This window comes from Gallinula chloropus, assembly GCF_964237585.1.
Source record: "Gallinula chloropus genome assembly, chromosome: 9".
In the NCBI taxonomy this organism is placed as follows: Eukaryota; Metazoa; Chordata; class Aves; order Gruiformes; family Rallidae; genus Gallinula; species Gallinula chloropus.
In genome coordinates this window covers 6,402,521-6,420,800 of record NC_140094.1, presented here as the reverse complement: position 1 = coordinate 6,420,800, position 18,280 = coordinate 6,402,521, and the positions used below count along the sequence as shown (strand labels likewise).

The 18,280-nt window shown below is 45.8% G+C and overlaps 1 protein-coding gene across 1 annotated transcript in view; it reads left to right on the top strand.

Annotated features, from left to right (window-relative positions):
• Window positions 1-2,924: 2,924 nt before the first annotated feature.
• IQGAP1 (IQ motif containing GTPase activating protein 1) overlaps window positions 2,925-18,280 on the top strand; it is a 63,691-nt gene continuing 48,335 nt past the window's right edge. Inside the window, exons 1-2 of the mRNA XM_084268347.1 lie at window positions 2,925-3,028; window positions 4,787-4,886. Of these exons, the coding sequence (XP_084124473.1) occupies window positions 2,977-3,028; window positions 4,787-4,886 (152 nt within the window). The 5' untranslated portion in view covers window positions 2,925-2,976. The remainder of the gene's footprint in view (window positions 3,029-4,786; window positions 4,887-18,280) is intronic.

Here is an 18,280-nt window from a genome sequence, read left to right as displayed (position 1 = left end):
GTAATCCATACCCTCCACATATACAAAAGAATATCATCAAATATATGGGTTAGGACTACATAAAACACACATGCACACACATTTATATATATATATGTAAAGTATATATACTTTATTGAGGCAGCTCCATCTGTATTCTCACAGGGCATTCTGACCCTGTAGGTACAGAACATGTAGCTAAAATGTGTAATTAGAGATGAGAGTGAAAATGAATAGTGATCTAAGCCTTATTACAGACATAGAGAATAAAAGTTAAACCTTTCTGAGATAAATGAGGTCAAAAGGGAAAGGTCATGATTGGCCACACACGATTAAAGTACAAAAATAAGAAAAAAACCTATTAATGAGGATGAGGTGGAGTGTCAAATTGAAGGATGCTGAGATATAGAGTGGCAATAGACAAATGTTCCAACTGTCTGAGAGTTTTGTGTATGCTTTGAAAAGAATTAGCAACAGCTTGGAATTCTTAATGCTAAATGGTATCTAGAGCAGATCCTACTCCATCTTCATGCTTTATTTTGCCAGAAATGAGGATACACATGAACAGTTATTCAGTGGAAGGTTGTTTGAATATGCTGTTAATTTACAATCTTGTTTTGGACCAGAAGACCATACCAAAAGAAATGCCTGAAAAGGCAGGTGTAGTAACTGTTTATCCTATCCTGTTTGAAGGAGGACTTGAAGAGATTAGAGACTGCTTATGTTTCAGTGGTAGCCTGTGGTTAGGTTATCTTTAAGTTGCTATAGAATCAGCTTCAGAGTTTTCAGGTGTTCTAAACATATTTTTTTCAGCCCCATTCACAGAAATAACCTTTCTCATAAAGGAAGTGACCAGCAAATAGCTGCAAAAGAAAAGGTAACAGTAGTTTAAACAATGGACTGGATTTTTGATCTCCTGTTTCCCCTAGGAAGCCTAGTGATGAGACATTAAGGCCAAATACTTTTTTTTTTTAATGGAATTGATCACTTAAGTTTTGAAACTAAAGAAAAAGAGATCCCTCTGTAATGCTCCTTGTAATGCTCTCTGAGTAGTGCCTACTCAACATTGAAAAAAAAAAAAAGACAAGACAAGAAACAGGAGCAGCAATAAATTACACACATAATACACAAACCCTAACAAACAAGTTAGCAGAGACAGTAATACAGACCAGGAATTGTAAATCAGAGCAGCTATTACAGGAACCACTGAAATATAACCTTGAAAAGGTTCAGCCAGATTCTTTGGCGGTGTGTAATTATTGGGGTTTATTTTTCTTATCAGAATGGTTCCTATAGGAAAGTAAGTTTATGAGGGTTTTTTTTGAGGAAGGATTGTGGGACTGTGCAAGAAATATTACAGGATTTTTAGGGGGGACAAAATGAGTTCACTGAACAATCTACATATAAACATTATTTTAAATGTCCTCCCATTGCTAACTGCAAAGTGGCCACATGTCAAGCAATGCAAATAAATGTTAATAATTAGAACTAGAACTGTTCATTATAAAATTGTTCTGTGATTTATATCATAGCATTCACCTAGGTAGTTACTTCCATAACTGTTGAACTGTGACGTGTAACCCTCATAATCAACAAAACCAACTTTCACTTAGTCTCCCATTCATACACACCCTTTAAGAAACTTACCTAACTATACTTTTTCATGGACTTGCAGAATCATTGAGGTTGGAAGGGACCTCTGCACATCTCTAGTCCAACCTTGCTTCCTCAGCGTAGGGTCAACTAGAGTGTCTATGACTGTGGCCACTTAGGTTTGAAGGATCTTCAAGGAGGGAGACTTCCTAACCTGTCTGCACAACTTGTTCTAGTGTTTGACCACCCTCAGAGTAAAAATGTTTCTTCTTACGCTTAACTGGACTTTTATGAATTTCGTGGCGTTTCCAGTTGCATCTTGTCCTGTCCTCTCTCAGCCTCTCCTCATATGTCCAGTGTTTCAAGCCCTTAGCCAACTGCTCAGTGTGTCACTGAACATGTTCCATTATGTCCATTTTTTCCTTGTACTGGGGAAGCCAGAACTGCACCAGATGTGTTTTCACCAGGACTGGTAAAAGAGGAAGATCACCACCTTTACCTGTTGATGATGCCCTTCCTGACAGATGCTATTTGTGTTCTGAATGACTTAATTTGTGCTTAAGTAGTAAGCTTATGCCTAAGTTAAATGGACACATAGCAGCATCTTCAGTATCCTGGCTCTTGAGGGATAGCTAGATAAAGCAACACATGAGCTTAACACGTACTGAGGGGAAGGGAACTTTCAGGGCATGACTATCCCTGTGGCAGTGCTGCTGACCGTGTCCTGTTGCCACATGCTGACATTTTGGGCCACCCTGCTTCTTTTCCTGTGAGTTACCGAGGTGCGGTCACCAGAGCTGTTTAGGTAGAAGGGCACAACTATGCCCAGCAAAGCCTGATTTGACTATGCAGGAGCGGCTGGGGAGCCTGGCCTAGCCAGGTACCTGGAAGGGTGTCCGACTGTCAAGGCAGATCTGATCTGGCTGCACTGTACACACAGGTACTGTCATGGTTGGGGCTGTGTGTGTGTAAGGAGGATGGGAGGGTGTATGTAGGGTCGTGACTGGGTTGACCTGGGCTGTGTCACGCGTGGCAGGGCTCAGGTCAGGGCTCAGCTGGCTGCTATGGACGGGGCTGACAGGAAAGCTCAGGGCTTCGGGCAGAAAGGGGCCTGGCCGGGGCCCTGTGAGGGGCTCCCCGGGGAGGGACACAGGGACCTGTACGGGGCAGGCCGGCGGGGCGAAGGGTTGTGCAACGGAGACGAGCTAAGCCGGGCACCGAGCACGGTCGGCGCCGCCGCGCTGTCCTGGACGAAGGTGGCGGGGGCGCTCAGGGCGCGGCCGAGGCGGGGAGAGGGAGCGAGCGCGGAGCACCGGCTCCTCCCCCGCCACTCCCGGTGCAGCAGGAAGAGGAACAGCCGCGCCCGTGCTCAGCTCCTGGCCGGTCCCGGCCCAGCGGAGCGCCATGGCGGCGGAGGAGGTGGACGGGTTGGCAATGTCCCGGCCCCACTATGGCTGTGAGTACTGGGGCGCTCGGGGACCCGCGCGGCCTTCGAGCAACGACCTGCCCGGCCCGCGCTGTCCGCCCCCAGGGGCTGATGGAGGAGCGGAGGCTGGGGCGCCGCGGGCGTGGGGGAAGGCGCAGGGCCTCGGTTCTGGGACTGGCCCGCGGGCGCGGTGGATCCCCGCCTGCTCCCCGCGAAGATTCCGGGGCGCGGCGCGGCCCGCCGTGCCTCCCGCGGGGCGGGCGCCGTGCGGGGCGGGAGCTCGCCCGACCTCGGCGGCCGCGCCCAGGCACTGGGAGAAGGGAGTGGACGGGCAGCGCAGGGGCATCCTCTGCCTCTCCCGCCGTCGCCTCCCGCGGGCGGGCGCCCTGCCTCGCCCAAGATGTCCGCCGCGGGCGGGGCGGGGGCGCCCCTAGTGGGAGGGGGCGCGGCGGCCGCCCGCTAGAGGGGCCGCCTCGGCGGGACACAGGCGCGGGTCGCGGGTCGCCGCGGTGGCGGCGGTTCCAGCCATCTTCCTTCCCGCGTTGCAGCGGCGACGCTCGGTTCACGCGCCGTCTGATCCGCTCCCCCCGCTTCCCTGTCGTGCGTTCGCGGCGCGGAGGGCGGCTCTAGTTCGGGGCGGCCGGGACAGCCGCGCGTTTGTGCCGCGCACACGGCAAAAATGAGCGAAGCCGGGAGAAGCCGCGGCGCTGCGGGCGGGAGGGAGGTGTCGCAAGCCCCGGTCGGTCGGGACGTGCGGTGCCGCCCGGGGCCGGCGCGGGGGCAGCGGGTGGAGCGCTGGCAGGAAGGTTCGGCTCCCTAGGGAGGGAAGGAGTGAGCTGGGGAGGCGAGGTGGGAGAGGGTTTTCCCTGCTGACAGGCGTTACCCTGCCGTTTGGGACCGTTTTCAGTCTTGCCAGTGTGGGCGGGGTTGGTGCAGCCCGAGGGATGCTTTTGCGGTACATCCAGGCGAGCTTCTGAGAGACCCTGTGCGGGCTGGGCCGAGGCCCCGATCCGGAGTGCTGTGGCTGGTACCTCATGTGTCCCTTGAAGGCGTTTGAGATGTAGCCTGACCTGTGATTAGTGATGGTACGAGGCATTTCCCATTGTTCAGCCTGGGACATAAAACTGAAGTAATGGGGATTTTGTGGGTTTTTTTCTGTGGCTTGTGTGACGTGACAGCATGGATGGGGTATGTGCCTGTGAGAGCTGAAAGGTAGGCTCTGTCACACAGCATCGGCAAGGTGCAAGCATGTACCCCTCTCCTCAGCTCGGTCGGAAGGTGACACACGGGTTGTGGAGCTGAATGGTTTTCGTCCAGGCAGGGGCTGGTTGTAGCATTTCCACCTTTTGAAGAGGTGGGCTGTAACGGTGCGGAATGGATTACATGATGGGAATGTATATTGGTGTTCTTCCCTAATCTTTGACTACCAAAATCAGAGGATGGGTGGGGGGACATGTGGTTGCTGATGTGCTTTGAGGAAGAGAAAGGCAAAGTTAGAAGAAAATAAGAAAATGAAGGACCATTTGTAAGAAATTGGAAGATGGAAAACGTTTGATCACAGTCAAGTTGAGAAATCAGAGAGCGGGAAGGTGGCAAGTTTATGTGACAAGGAAGGATAAGAAAACAGGGTCTGTTCTGTTGCTTATAAAGAATTTGAACCTTCGTTTTTCTGAACCAAATAAAACCTGTGATGAGTTTCTGTGGGAAAAGTTGGATCTGATTTTTGGTGTGCTTGTTCAGTTACATCAAATCTTAATTCTCCCTTGAATGTGTTTTCACTCTTTGCAGCTGTCTTGGATAATGAGAGATTGACAGCAGAGGAAATGGATGAAAGACGACGCCAGAATGTAGCCTATGAATACCTTTGTCACCTGGAGGAAGCAAAGAGGTAAGAATAAATGGCTTTTAAACCAATGGTGCTTTAAAAGAAGTACTGATACATGGTAAGGGAAGTCATTTGGATGTAGCTTATCTTTTTTTTCTGTGTTTCTTAGTGGGTATAAAGATTTATTTAAAAAAACAAATAAAAACCAAGCAACAATAAAACTGACCCCTGATGTGCTGATCTAACATGTTCTTAAAGACTTCTGGTGGGAAGGACTCTGTAGATCCAGTGCTGCAGTATTCCTGTCACTGGATGGCTTCTCCCTGTTATCTAACTTGTATACGTCTTGTTGCAGTTTTACCTTGCTTTTTATCAGTGGACATGAAGAACAGGCTATTCTCTTCCTCCTACACCACTGCAACTTAGATTTGTAAAATGTTTAGTTATTTCCCTTGAGCTTCTTGCTGATGATACAAAGCTGGGAGGAGTGGCTGACACGCAGGACACTGCGCTGCCATCCAGGGAGACCAGGACAGGCTGGAGAGCTGGGCAGGGAGAAACCTGATGGGGTTTAATAAAAGCAAGTGTAGAGTCTTGCACCTGGGAAGGAATAACTGCTGGAATCAGTACAGGCTGGGGGTGACCTGCTGGAGAGGAGCTCTATGGAGAAGGACCTGGGGGTCCCGGTGAATGACAGGGTGGCCATGAGCCAGCAGCGTGCCCTGGGGGCTGAGAGAGGCAATGTGATCCTGGGGGGCATCAGAAGGAACGTTGCCAGCAGGTCAAATGGGGAGGATCCCCTCCTTTGACCTGATGTAGCCAATGTGCATGCCACAGAAAAGAATTTGTAGAGCAGTAGAAAAGTATGGAGCACACATGAAAACACGTTCTGAATAGTCAGTAGCATGTTTTGTCGTGGCTCACTGCGTACTTGAGCTTGTCTTTGCCCTTCAAAAGATGACATGGATCAAGAGCCAGAAACTTTTTTCTTTCATTTGCTGGGTGATGAATCTTGAGTTAAATCTGTGTCTTCCCCAGCAAGACAGATACCTTCTGCTGTAGGGATTTTACTGGGGAGGAAATTCTGACTTTGTACAGGTTCAGCACTGGCAGAGTGTAAAGGACAAAAGACTTTATTCTAGAATTTTAATAGTTTACACTGCCTTACCAAGAATGTATAGTATATTTTTGAAGGGGTGTGGAGCACTCAGTTTATGCTGTAGTCTTTTAGGTGCTTCACAGCAATTGTCAGTACTGTAGAGTCATGGAGACTGTTTAGTTACTATCTGATAGTCATTTTCTGAGGTTTGAAGTAATTAGAAAGATAGGCTGTTTGTCAAAATAACTCCTACCCTTTCAATCCAAAATCTTTAGGATCAAATACTGGGCAACAGGGAGAGCTGAGTTGTACTGTAGTCACTGTCTGTGCTTGAAGGAGCCCTGGATCCATCACTTTTGGACTGTTTGTCACTGGCCTGAGAGTAAACCCTTTCTGAGGTTCTGGTTGCTGTATTGATTACAGTGCTTCCATGGGTATGGATAGGAGGGTTTGTAATCTTTCCTCATCAGAAATTTTCTTTCTGTTCGAAGAAGAGGACAGTATCTCATGCTGTGTTACTCTCAGAAGCTGAAAAGGTGAATGTTGTAAAGCTGATAGTGTCTGAGGCAGGGTAGGAGGTGGCTGAAGAACAATTCTTGGTGTGCCCCTCCTCCCCCCCCTGGTCTCCAGTAATAGTATTATCATGTTACATTTAATATTGCATTCAGACACAAGGTTATATTCAGTTTTTCTGCTTTTCAGAGGCTTTCTGTCCCTTTCACTGAGAAACAAATACAGAATTTAGGAATAGAAGTGGTTTTTTTTTAATTGATAAAATAAGATCATAAAATGAAAATTTGTTAACACCTAATTTCATACTGAAATGAAAAATCTAGAGAAATCTGGATTTCTGAATTGTCTAGTGTAACTACACATGTGCAGTAGCTTTGAGTATTTAATGAAGTTTCTTGGAATACGTGTCTGCTAAGGAGCATGCATCAGAGGCACATTATGAGAGAAGTATTCATAACTTGTGCTTCTTTAATGGTGTATCCAGCCTGTTGTGTTTTTTCTTGAGCTGTCACTGTTGCACTGTTGTTCAGTTGCTATTTAGCAGTTTTTGAGTTCAGCTACTAATGTGCAACAGTCTTGTGAAACAGGCATTACTCTTGCTAGTTGGAGAAAGAGAGGAAGACTGTGCAACTGAGTTGCTCAAGATTGTGAAAGACATTGAATTGAAAATTTGAGCTAAAATGGAGATTGTGAAGAGGGATTCCTGTACTAGGCTTTTCCCAGATACTTCTTTTTTGAATAAAAATGGCTTTATGAATAAGCATTGTCTAATACTTCATGTTTGGTGGTTTATGTTGTTGGGGTTTTTTTGTGTGATGGCTTTTTTCCTATCTCCAAATCATATTAGTCTGGACAGTAAAGCTGTGGCAGTGCAGATAAAACTGTCATAAATACTCTGTTCTGTTGTGACATGGCAGCTTGTGCTCATGGAAGGGTAAGCATATTCATATCTGGAATAGAGGCAACCTGAGAGAACTTCTTTTTGTGGTTGTTATCTAGAATTGTGCAGTATAATAGTCTTTATCTGCGTTGTGATAGCCTTTTTTCCTACATGGGTTACTTGTTGGGGTATTGTGGCATTTCCCTGGTGAAATTGACAGTTTGGCAAAGGCTTTTTCAAGCTTTGTCTTTAACTGTGGAATATTTTATGACCTCCAAGTTGGAAACTGTAATGTTGTTGGTTCTCATTTCCTTACCTGGCTTGCTGGGTGATGGTACCAAGCGTTTCTGCTGGATATTTTCATTCTGGGTTAATGCCTTAGCATGGTGTAAACATTTTAGTGCCCAGATTATGTGGCTTCCAATAACTATATAACTTCACTATTTCTGAGCAGTGTTTCTTCTGTGCATCAGAATAGAATTTGACCATGTGTATTTTTTCCTCTTTTTGGGGTTTCTTGTAGAAGATGTTCATTATTAAGCAAGAAAAGGATGCTGCTTGCTCTTTATTGCTGATTTAGTCTGCTCAGGATTGAAGTATAGTGCCTGTGATTTTGTGGTAATCCCCTTTCTGACAATTTGGTAGATGGCTTAATATAAATTGATGATACTTTGAGATAAATGAACCTTTCCTGCCTGGTAGTTTGAAGTGTCGTTCCCCGTGATTGCTTTTCTGTAAGAATTACTCTCTCCTCTCCCTCCTGGATGTGTGGGTGCATTCTCTCTCTCTCTTCAAAGTGAAGAGCCTTTTTTTTTTTCACTGGCATGTGTTGTAGCTTTGCATGGCTGGGTTCTGGTGGAGAAGGGGGGGCTGCAGGGATGGCTTCTGCAAGAAGCAGCCAGAAGCTCTCTGCAGCCCTGAGAGGGAGTCAGCACCATCCGACTCCAGGCTGGAGCCCTCGTTGACCAAGGCTGAGCCCATCAGTGATGGTCACAGCGCCTCTGGGAATCACATTTAGGAGAAAAAACCTCGGAAGCAGGTGGTTTTTGCCACCAGAGGAGGGAGTGAGAAGTTGTAAGAAACTCTGCAGGCACCGAGGCCACGGAAGAGAGGAGAAGGAGGTGCCCCAGGAGCCAGAGAGAAAGATGTCCCTGCAGCCCCTGGAGAAGCCCATGGTGGAGCGGGTGTCTCCCCAAAGACCTAGACCCCACCTGCAGCCCATGGAGAGGCCCAATGCTGGAGCAGGGAGAGACAGACAGGAGATACTGTGACCCATGTTGGAGCAAAGCCTCTGACAGTGCTGGCAGCCCATGGAGAGAGACAGACACAGAGATGAGCGGGGGAGAGATTCGTGCTGGAGCAGGTTTGCTGGGGGGAGGCTGGTGACCCTGTGGAGGACTGGGACTGAGAGACACTGTGATTTATGACTGTACCCCATAGCAGTGACCCATGCTGGGGCAACTGGGAAGAGCTGAAGCCCTGTGGGAAAGGACTCACGCTGGAGAGGGTCCTGGAGGACTGTCTGCCGTGGGTGGGACCCCCTGGTGCAGCAGGAGAAGGGGGTGAGGCATGTCCCCCCAGCTAAGGAGGAGAACATCTTGTGAGGAAATGACCAAAGCCCCCATTTCCCCATTCCCTGCCCCTCCCTATGCCACACTGTGGGGAAGAAGGGAGCAAAATCTTGACTGAAGGGAAGTCTGCTAAGAAGGGGAGGGGTGGGGGGGAAGGTGCTTTAAGATCTGGTTGCACTTCTCATTATCTGACTCCGGTGTCACCGGGGGTGCAGTGTAATAAATGAGATAGTTTTCTTTCCTTTATTCCCTGTTGAGTCTGTTTTGCCCATGACTGATAGTGGAATGATCTCTCCCTGTCCTTATCTCAATTCCTAAGCCTCTCAGTATCTATTTTTTCCTCTGTCCAGCTGAAAAGGGGAGTGATAGAGCAACTTTGGTGAGTGTCTGTCCTCCAGCCAGGGCCAAACCACCACAGATGACTTCTTTGTGTCTTTAAGTAAAAAAGCTAAGCCTGGATTGTTTGCCAGGTGACTCAGTTAAATATTGTTTCCTAGGAAAAATCTAATGCTTAAATAAAACAATCTGGTCTTCATCTTCTTGAGTTTCCCACTTTTAGTTTTGAAACTGTTTGGGTGAATATCATCTCTTGGAGTTTGGTGTAGTCATCCAAGATCTGCTTGATCAGGTTTATTTATCTTCAGAGGTGTAGGGTGCCCATATGAATGAAGAGGAAGATTTATAGGGGACACCACTTTCTGGGCAGTTCGGACACATGTGGAGTTAGTGCTATATGGGAAGCTCTATAAACTCTGTGAGTAACTTTGTAAAGCTGGTTCTTCAGTGTCTGTGAAGGTGTCAGTAGCAGTTGTTGAAGGAGCTCTTGTTTGAACATAATTTTTAAAATTGTACACTATAACTTCAATGTGTTTGGAAAGAAAATGTGGTAGCTGCTCTTCTGCACAGAATTAATCTCAAGAGGATTCTTCTTTCCAAAACATAGATCCTTCAGAAAGGCAATAAATTGCATTGGTCCCATTCTTTTCTAACTTGAACTTGGAAAACCTGAAGTAGTGCAGTTAAAGTATGTATCCTGTGAGCCTCTGTTAAGAATGGGGCTGCTGTGATACCAGTAAGGTAGGTTGAGAAAGGAGGGATTTGGGCTTTCTCAGTTTGTACAGTTCTCTGTGTGCCTCAGATAAGATGTTCTGCACATGACTTGCTTATTTAAATCCTCCTTAAATTAATCAGCAAATTATATACAGACCAGTTTCCTGTGCTTTTTGAAGCTGTAGAGTTAGCACAGTACCTCTTGGAGAGTTCTGAGGACGAAGTGTTAATAGCAGGCTGTGGAGTACAGCCTGGAGTGCCATGGCTCTTCTCAGGTGAGGCAGAGTGGCAGCTGAGGAATTAGTTTTTGTTGTTGTTTTGTACCTCTCAAGACAGCAAGAGTTGTAACTCTGGGGTCCCTCAAGTAAAAATAAAGGTTTGGTTTGGGTCTGTCTCTGAGCTCATTCTTTTTCCCTTTTCCCTTTTCCCTTTTCCCTTTTCCCTTTTCCCTTTTCCCTTTTCCCTTTTCCCTTTTCCCTTTTCCCTTTTCCCTTTTCCCTTTTCCCTTTTCCCTTTTCCCTTTTCCCTTTTCCCTTTTCCCTTTTCCCTTTTCCCTTTTCCCTTTTACCTTTCCCTTTTTTTTTTCCTTTGGTTTTTCCTTTTTTTTTCCCCTCCAGACATGTAGGATGGGGTTTCTTTTAGCTTTTAAAGATATTTCTATTTTGTGTTCTTATTCTGTTGTCCAGAGTGTATGCAGCCAACCACAGTTTAGTATCCTTTAGTGACTTGGAGCAACTAATTATATTACCTCAGAGGCACAGGGCGTTATTGCAACCTTGCTAATAACAGAAGAGAAGGTAACACAGTGGATCTTCCACTGTTCACGGACTAGATACCACAACTACAAAATATGTTTTCTATGTGAAAGCTATTTTGCCTTATGCAGGTCAGCCTACATCTGTAGTTAATCCATCGGATGATGTTGTTCCCCTCTTTAATAATTGCTGGTCAGGATTGCATGCTGGAAAGGATCAGAAGACGGAACTGGCTACGTTTACAAAAGGTCTGCAGTAATTTAGTCAGTAGCCTGTAGTGTAGGACTTAAGAAAGTGTTCCTCTTTTTGATGAGGTCTTCAGACTTAGGTGGGAGGCAATCTGAGCCTTCTGAATGATGTCTGTCTGGTTTGTCCACGTTTTATTTCAAATGCATCACTCCATTTTGGAGATACTTTGTTTTTATTTTCTAACTTTAGAATGAGGTTTGGGTTTTTTTTAAGTAATATTGAAGTATGATTGGATTTTTACAGTTGCAGAGTCAGGAGAAATAAGGTCAATCAATGTGGTTTTAGATATGGAGTCATAGAATATACTGAGTTGGATGGGACCCATAAAGAACATCGAGTCCAACTCCTGGCTTCACGCAGGACCAGCCATGTCAGTGCATATATATTTATATGTGAGGAGTCCTGATGTCTTCATGTATATAATGCAAGTCACAAGACTACAGGAACTGGCATTTGGCTGAAAGTGACTTAGATAATGCCCACCAAAAGGGACTCTCTAGATCAGGTGAGGGGGTCAGCTAATTGTCACCACAGAACTTAGGTGGCATAAATAGGGTTTCTCTTTTATTCCAGGCTAATCAAGACTATTTTCTTTATTTTCTTCTATTTCCATTTTAGTTCCACTTTTAAATTAGGTCAGGTACTGCTTTTTGTGTTGGTGTTTGGGGTTTTCTCTGTGTATAGTGTTGTGGGGGCTTTTTATATTCCGTTTTCTGCTGTCAGATATGATGCAAGTCATGTGTTAGATTGTAACCACGGGTATTCATAGATAATATTCTGTTACCAACACTTGTAAGTTGAAGTAACTTCTGCTTAGCTCGCACCACTTCATCTGGGGCTTCTTGTAAGCTCCTGTTTGGACTTGAAGCATTTTTGTACAGTTCCTGTACTGTTTCATTGATGACCTCATGCAGCTGCCAGGGTGGGGCTGTGTCTGGACTAGCAGTGTCTTGGAATGCATGTTCAGAACTATATTTTTCTGCAAAGTGGGTGGAGAGAGGTGGGGGGGAAGACAGTGGTGGTGTACCACCATATATGCCTCACTCTGAGTGCTTTTTTAATGAGTCACTGGAAATAGTAATAAAAGGCTGGCCAGGAGGAGAAAAACCAGCTGTTTGCACAGAATCTGATTTGCAGACCAGGTTTTTGCTGTTTGGATGGTGGTTTCTGATGGAATATTGAGTGTAATGCAAGAAGAGGGCAGCCCAAAATAGTCAAAGTGAGCAGTTGTCACACAGACATTCTCAACTACAGGGTACTGTGGAGTGCTGCTTTCACCCCTTACAAAAAATCAGCTTAGTTTTGAGGTGTGATAACTTTAGTTATGCTATACTTTCCAAGCATTTAAACATATTTAAATCCTAATTTTAAGTGAACAAGGCGATTAGTTTTGGCAGTAGAATGAATGTATCTTGAAAAAGGTTTATGCATATGTGATAACTGAGTTCTTCATGACCACGTGTGTGGTGCTCATCTCCAAGCTCTTCAGGACTCATCTTTTTGGCAAACGTGGCAAAAGTGATAGGATCCCCATCAGCAAGAGCAGCTAAGGTAAGTTTTACTCCTTGTTGGCAGTGTTTGCAGTGGAACAAAGAGGAACATGTTTGGGGAAAGGGAGGAGCATTTAAATGCCAGAATATTAATATGGTCTTTGGTTCAGCCTCATGTTGCCAAGAAGGATGCATCAACCATTGAGAAAAATGTGATCTATGTTACTCACTAATACTTTGCATTTTGGGGTCTTTGAACTGAAAATATCCCTATGGGTACCAAGAATATTCTGGGGCCTTTTAGGTGTGGGGAACACTTTTTTTTTTCCTGGATCTTTGTTTGAGAGGCTGTGTCTTTTCCTGCACAAACTGTACAGAAACATGTCTGGAGTTCCGCTGGCTTATCTAGAAGAGGGCACTCCTGGTGTGATAAACTCCTTTTACTTTGTTGTTGTTTACTCTCTCAGAGATCTTTTGTGTTCTGGGTGATTCTTTGATTTATTCAGAGTTGGTACACTGAGGTGTTTCAGAAAGCAATCTTTGGTTTGGTTTTTTGCCTGATGCCCTGGCTCAGGGGAACTGGATGAAGAGCTGAGGCTGTCTGCAGATTTTGTCCTCTGAAGCTCTGTGAGAATGTGTGCCATGTCTGTGACTGTAACTGAACTAAAAATGATTGAGATTCATATACAGAGGCAGTAATCTGCTAGAATTTGAGAGCCCTCTTCTTTCAGTAAAATGAATAGTAGGATTTATCCAAAACCAATGCCTTACCCGTGGTGTTTGCAATAATGAGCGGTGTAAAAGCCTTTAAGCTGTAGCTTGGTATGTCCTTTCAGACAGCTTATGCAGATGCTGTTGGGGGGCATGTGGGGTGAGGGCTGCCCTTTTTGCTCCAGCCACATTTTCCTGTGTCGTGATGCGGTTGTGATCATGTGTGTCTTCCTTGGCACACCTGTGGGGAACTGCAATAGAAAGGCTAAATGGAACTGTAGCATCTATGTCTGGAGGCACCATGTGCACCAGGGGAACGGCTGTTGGAATGACCTGTGTTTAAAAATGCCTGGATTAGCAGTTAGTCATCAGGAGCCCAGCATGTCTGTGTTCAGTTTCATGACATGCCTTTTCGAGGTGGAGCACAAGGAGTGAATCCTGATGAGCTGTGGAGGTGGCACAGGACAGAGACAGTCTTCAGTCAGCTCAAAGAAGACCTGTCTGTAACGTGGAAAATCTGCACGTAGTTACCTACTGAGAACGAGCCCAGGAGATGTGAGGAGAACTTGACAATTGGTGTCCACTGCCCTCCATGTCAGGGCAACAGATCCTGGACCTCCTAATGCCTGATGGGCCAGGTATAATGGCCTGCTGCTGGGTGCACTAGTTCCCTGATCAATGGACGAACTTCTCGGGTACTAAATGGTTTCTGGTGCTTGTGATTGAGCAAAACCTGTTTTGTTTACCATTTTTATGTCAAATACTATCAGCTCCCCCTTTCTGGAAGGGTCTGGTGTATTTTGCTGTGTTGCTGGTACAAAGGTGTAACTATTTCAGAGACTCACAGAATGATCAGGGTTGGTAGGGACCTCTGGAGATCAGCCAGTCCAACCCCCTGCCAGAGCAAGATCACCTTGAGCAGCACAGCATCCAGGCAGGTTCTGAATATCTCTAGAGATGGACACTCCCCAACTACTCTGGGCAGCCTTTCCCAGGGTTCTGCCACCCTCTCAGTAAAGAAACTCCTCCTCATGGTTAGGTGGAGCTTCCTATATTCCAGTTTATGCCCATTGTCTCCTGTTACTGGGCTTCACTGAACAAATACTGACCCCATCCTCCTGTCCTCCAGCCCTCAAGTATTTATCAGCAGTGATGCGTTCTCCCACCTCAGTTTTCCCTTCTCTAGGCTGAAAAGTCCCAAGTTCTAGTCCTCTCAGCATCTCTGTAGCACTCAGCATCTCGGTAGCTCACTGTCCTCCTTGATCCAGGGATTCCAGAACTGCACACAATATTCCAGTTTTCCTACTTGTCTGCCACCTTGCAGGTTCATCAGGCACTGGCTTTAGAGCAAAGTTGAATACAAATGTTTTTTCTTTTCTGGGGTAGGTGACAAAGATTTAAGTTTATATTTCAGCTTGTTAGATTTCTCAAAACGATGTGAGTTGAAATTAAGAATGCTGCTTTTGATAGAGAACTGGAGAAGATAGTTATAAACCAACAGGCAGTAAAAATCTGCTTGATGAAAAAGATCTTGTTCAGTAGAATATTTCAAATTACAATTCTGATCGTTTTGTGGTAATTATTGGTGTAACTTTAATAGTTGTCAAAGTATCCAACTTAACATATCATAGGGATTTGAGCAAAGTGTTTAGAGGTTTGATTTCGGATTTACCTGCTTTGGAAGACTTTAAGGGACTGATCTTGAACACTGCATCTCTTGATTATGATCTTGTTTCCCAGGATGCCAACATCACTGTGGAAGCCAGCTTGCCCACCCCTTCCTCCGAGCATTTGAGTATGTTCTTTGAAGGGTGGAATTCTCATGATAAATATTGTTGATGCCTTGCTTTAGCTTGGACACCTGCTGTCTGGAACGCGCCCCTGTCCCTTAGTCTGCTTCTGGAAACCTTGTTTCTGTAGGATGAGTTGACAGGGAGAGATTCTGTGAGTCTGGGCAGGGTACTGGATGCCGTGTGGGAAAGCCATGGAGGTGTTGTGCAGACATTGACCCTGCGGGTGAGCCTGTACTGGGCATTGGTGAGGCTGCACCTCCAATGCTGGGTCCAGTTCTGGGCTCCCCACCATAAAAAGGACATTGAGGTCCTGGAGCGAGTGCAGAGAAGGGCAACCAGGCTGGGGAAGGGGCTGGAGGGCAAATCCTGTGAGGAACGGCTGAGGGAGCTGGGGATGTTCAGCCTGGAGATGAGGAGGCTGAGGGGAGACCTTCTCCCCACCTACAACTGCCTGAAGGGAGGTTGTAGAGACGTGGGCGATGGTCTCTTCAGCCAGGGGACAGGAGATGGAACAAGGGGCAACGGCCTCAAGCTGCCCCAGGGCAGGTTTAGATTGGATATTAGAAAAAAATTTTTTACTGAAAGAGTTGTCAGGGCCTGGAACAGGCTGCCCAGGGAGAGGGGGCTGAGTCACCTTCCCTGGATGTGTTTAAAAAAAGGGTTGATGAGGTACTTAGGGATCTGGTTTAGCATAGGATGGGAATGGTTGGACTTGATGATCTTCAAAGGTCTCTTCCAACCTTGTGATTCTGTGATTTGAAACCTGGTGGGCAGTTAGGGAAGGGGAGACAGGGTTTTTTTGTTGAGGTTTTGTTCTGAGTGGAATGCTTGTTATTGCACAAGTCTGTGTGATGTAATTTGTCGCTGTGTAGTATGAATTGAATGGCTGGTTATCCTTGATCACCTGCTCATTTGCAGCTTTTAATTGGCTGTGATCACTGAAACTCAGTTTGACAGTGGGTTCTGCCCTTTTCTTCTTGCAGTCTTTCTACTTGCCAAGTTTTCCTGTTATAGCAGCCACGTGAATAAGATGCTATTGCATTGGCAGATGCTACCTAAAAATACAAAGACAGAAGTAAGCATAGAGGGGTTGCCATGGGGAATCACAGGTGATCCTACAGCTATCTGGGAGGCTTGATCTTTCTACAGGTATTTGTCCCCATTCCTTCCTAGCATTAGCTTGATTTGCTTTCACCTCTATTTCGTAACTTCAGTGGTGCACTTGGGAATGTGGTGTGACTGGGGGAGAAATAAGGAGGTATTTCCCTGCCAGCTCCAAACTTCTTCATGAGCAGGAAAATGTTAAGCTGTAGTAAGTGCTTGGGTATGTCACCTGACTGCCTTGCTAGTTTGTCAGGGTGAGAAGAGCAGGGAGCCAAACAGTGAAGTCTTACTTGTTACATGGTGGTAGCTGTACTGTTTGGATGAAGTTAAACTTTAGTAATCTTTACTAGCTAACTTGGAGGTGTAAGCAATAAACTCTAGCAGGAACCTTTTCCTTTAAGAGTAGGAAGCAAAAAGATTTCTTATTCTGATAAAGTGGGAGAATGCAGTGCTGTAGGTCTAATGCAGAGCTTGGAATTACAGGGGGTTATTTTAAGACATGATGTACTGTAATAGTTTATAGAATCCTAGAATGGTTTAGGTTGGAAGGGACCTCAAAGATCATCTAGTTCCAACCCCTCTGCCATGGGCAGGGACACCCTCTGCTAGCCATGTTGCCCAGAGCCCCCTCCAGCCTGGCCTTGAAGACTTCGAGGGATGGGGCATCCATAACTTCCCTGGGCAACTTGTGCCAGTGCTTCACTGCCCTCATAGTGAAGATTTTTTTTTCTAATGTCTAGTCTAAGTCTACCCTTAGATTACCCATTACCCTGTGTGCTATCACTGCTCTACCTCACAAAGAGCCCCACTCCATCTTTCCTGTAGGCCCCTTTAGGTACCGCAAGGCTGCTGTAAGGTCTCCCATGAGCCTTCTCTTCTCCAGGCTGAACAAGCCCAAATCTCTCAGCCTGTCTTTGTAGGAGTGGTATTCCAGCCTTCTGATCATCTTTGTGGCCCTCCTCTGGATTTGCTCCCTATTTGAGGGATGGATTTCCCATTCTGTAGATGACTCTGTTTAAAGAACTGTGCTAGTCCCCTGTTAGGTAACAGTATCCCCAGCGAGCTCAGTTTTGTTCTGGGATTAGCTGACTTAACCCCATCACTTGAAGGCCTGCTCTTGCAAGAGCTCCTGTAGAATCCCACTGTGCAGCATTAGGTGAAAGGATCCAAGTGTTTGTGTATCACAGTTCCATGTCTGTCCTGGTGACTTGCCTCTGCAAGATGGTTATTGCCCTAGGAAACGTGTTGGGCAGTCCCTTAGCTGAGGGGACAGATGATACAACGTAAGGCTCATGGGCCTAAATAAGGGCAGGGAGAGATCACTCACCAATTACTATCTAGGGCAAAATGACTAAACTTGGGAAAACTTCACTTCATTTATTACTAATCAAATCAGAGTAATGAGAAATAAACCCAAATCTTGAAAGCACCTTCTTCCTGGTATCCAGGTACCTCTCAGAGATCCCTTTGTAGGCTGAACAATGCTGCTGGGAGTTTCCTGTGTTTTAAATGTTGGGGGGTGTACATTCAGAAGGGGAATCAAATGGATTTGTTCACAGTATTTTCAGTGCATCCATTAATATGGAACCTTTTCCATTTAATTTTGGATGTTGTGAGATTGAAGAAACTGAGAGCGTAAGATGCGCTTTTTGTCTGTATATAGCAACAGGCAGTGGGCGAATGTCCCATTGATGCGCTGGCAATGGGATTACATTGACAATGCAAAAAGACAACCTCATTTCAAGAATTTGTGCCAACTGTGTGACTGTGCACACAGCAAATCAAATTTTGAAGACATGCTTAAGAACTCCATTTTGGGCAAATAGCCTGCCTGTTTCATGGTTACAAGAAGGAGATACGTAAGACAGTGTAACTGTGTTTAGTAGAGCACAGGTTTAGGCAGGCTTATTTTGCTAATTAAAATATGTTGGTATAAGATTACACACAGTGTTACAAAGACTGGAGGATATCATATGTGCCCAGAAAGAGAATCAAGCTCTGTCCCTCTCCAGTCCACCTCTAGACCTTCTTCAGGAGGAAATAAGACATACTCAGCCTTCCTGAAGGAGGAGGCAACACCCTTCTGAAAAGTCTGAGGTAGGGGATCACTGGAAGCAGGCAGAGTGTGCTATGGCACTGCCATACTAACAAAGAGAAGACTCCTGTTGTTCTGACCCCTGATCAAGAACTGTGTGGCCAGTGCTTACAGATGGGAGGCTCAGAAGTTTGCCTTTTTCCTGCT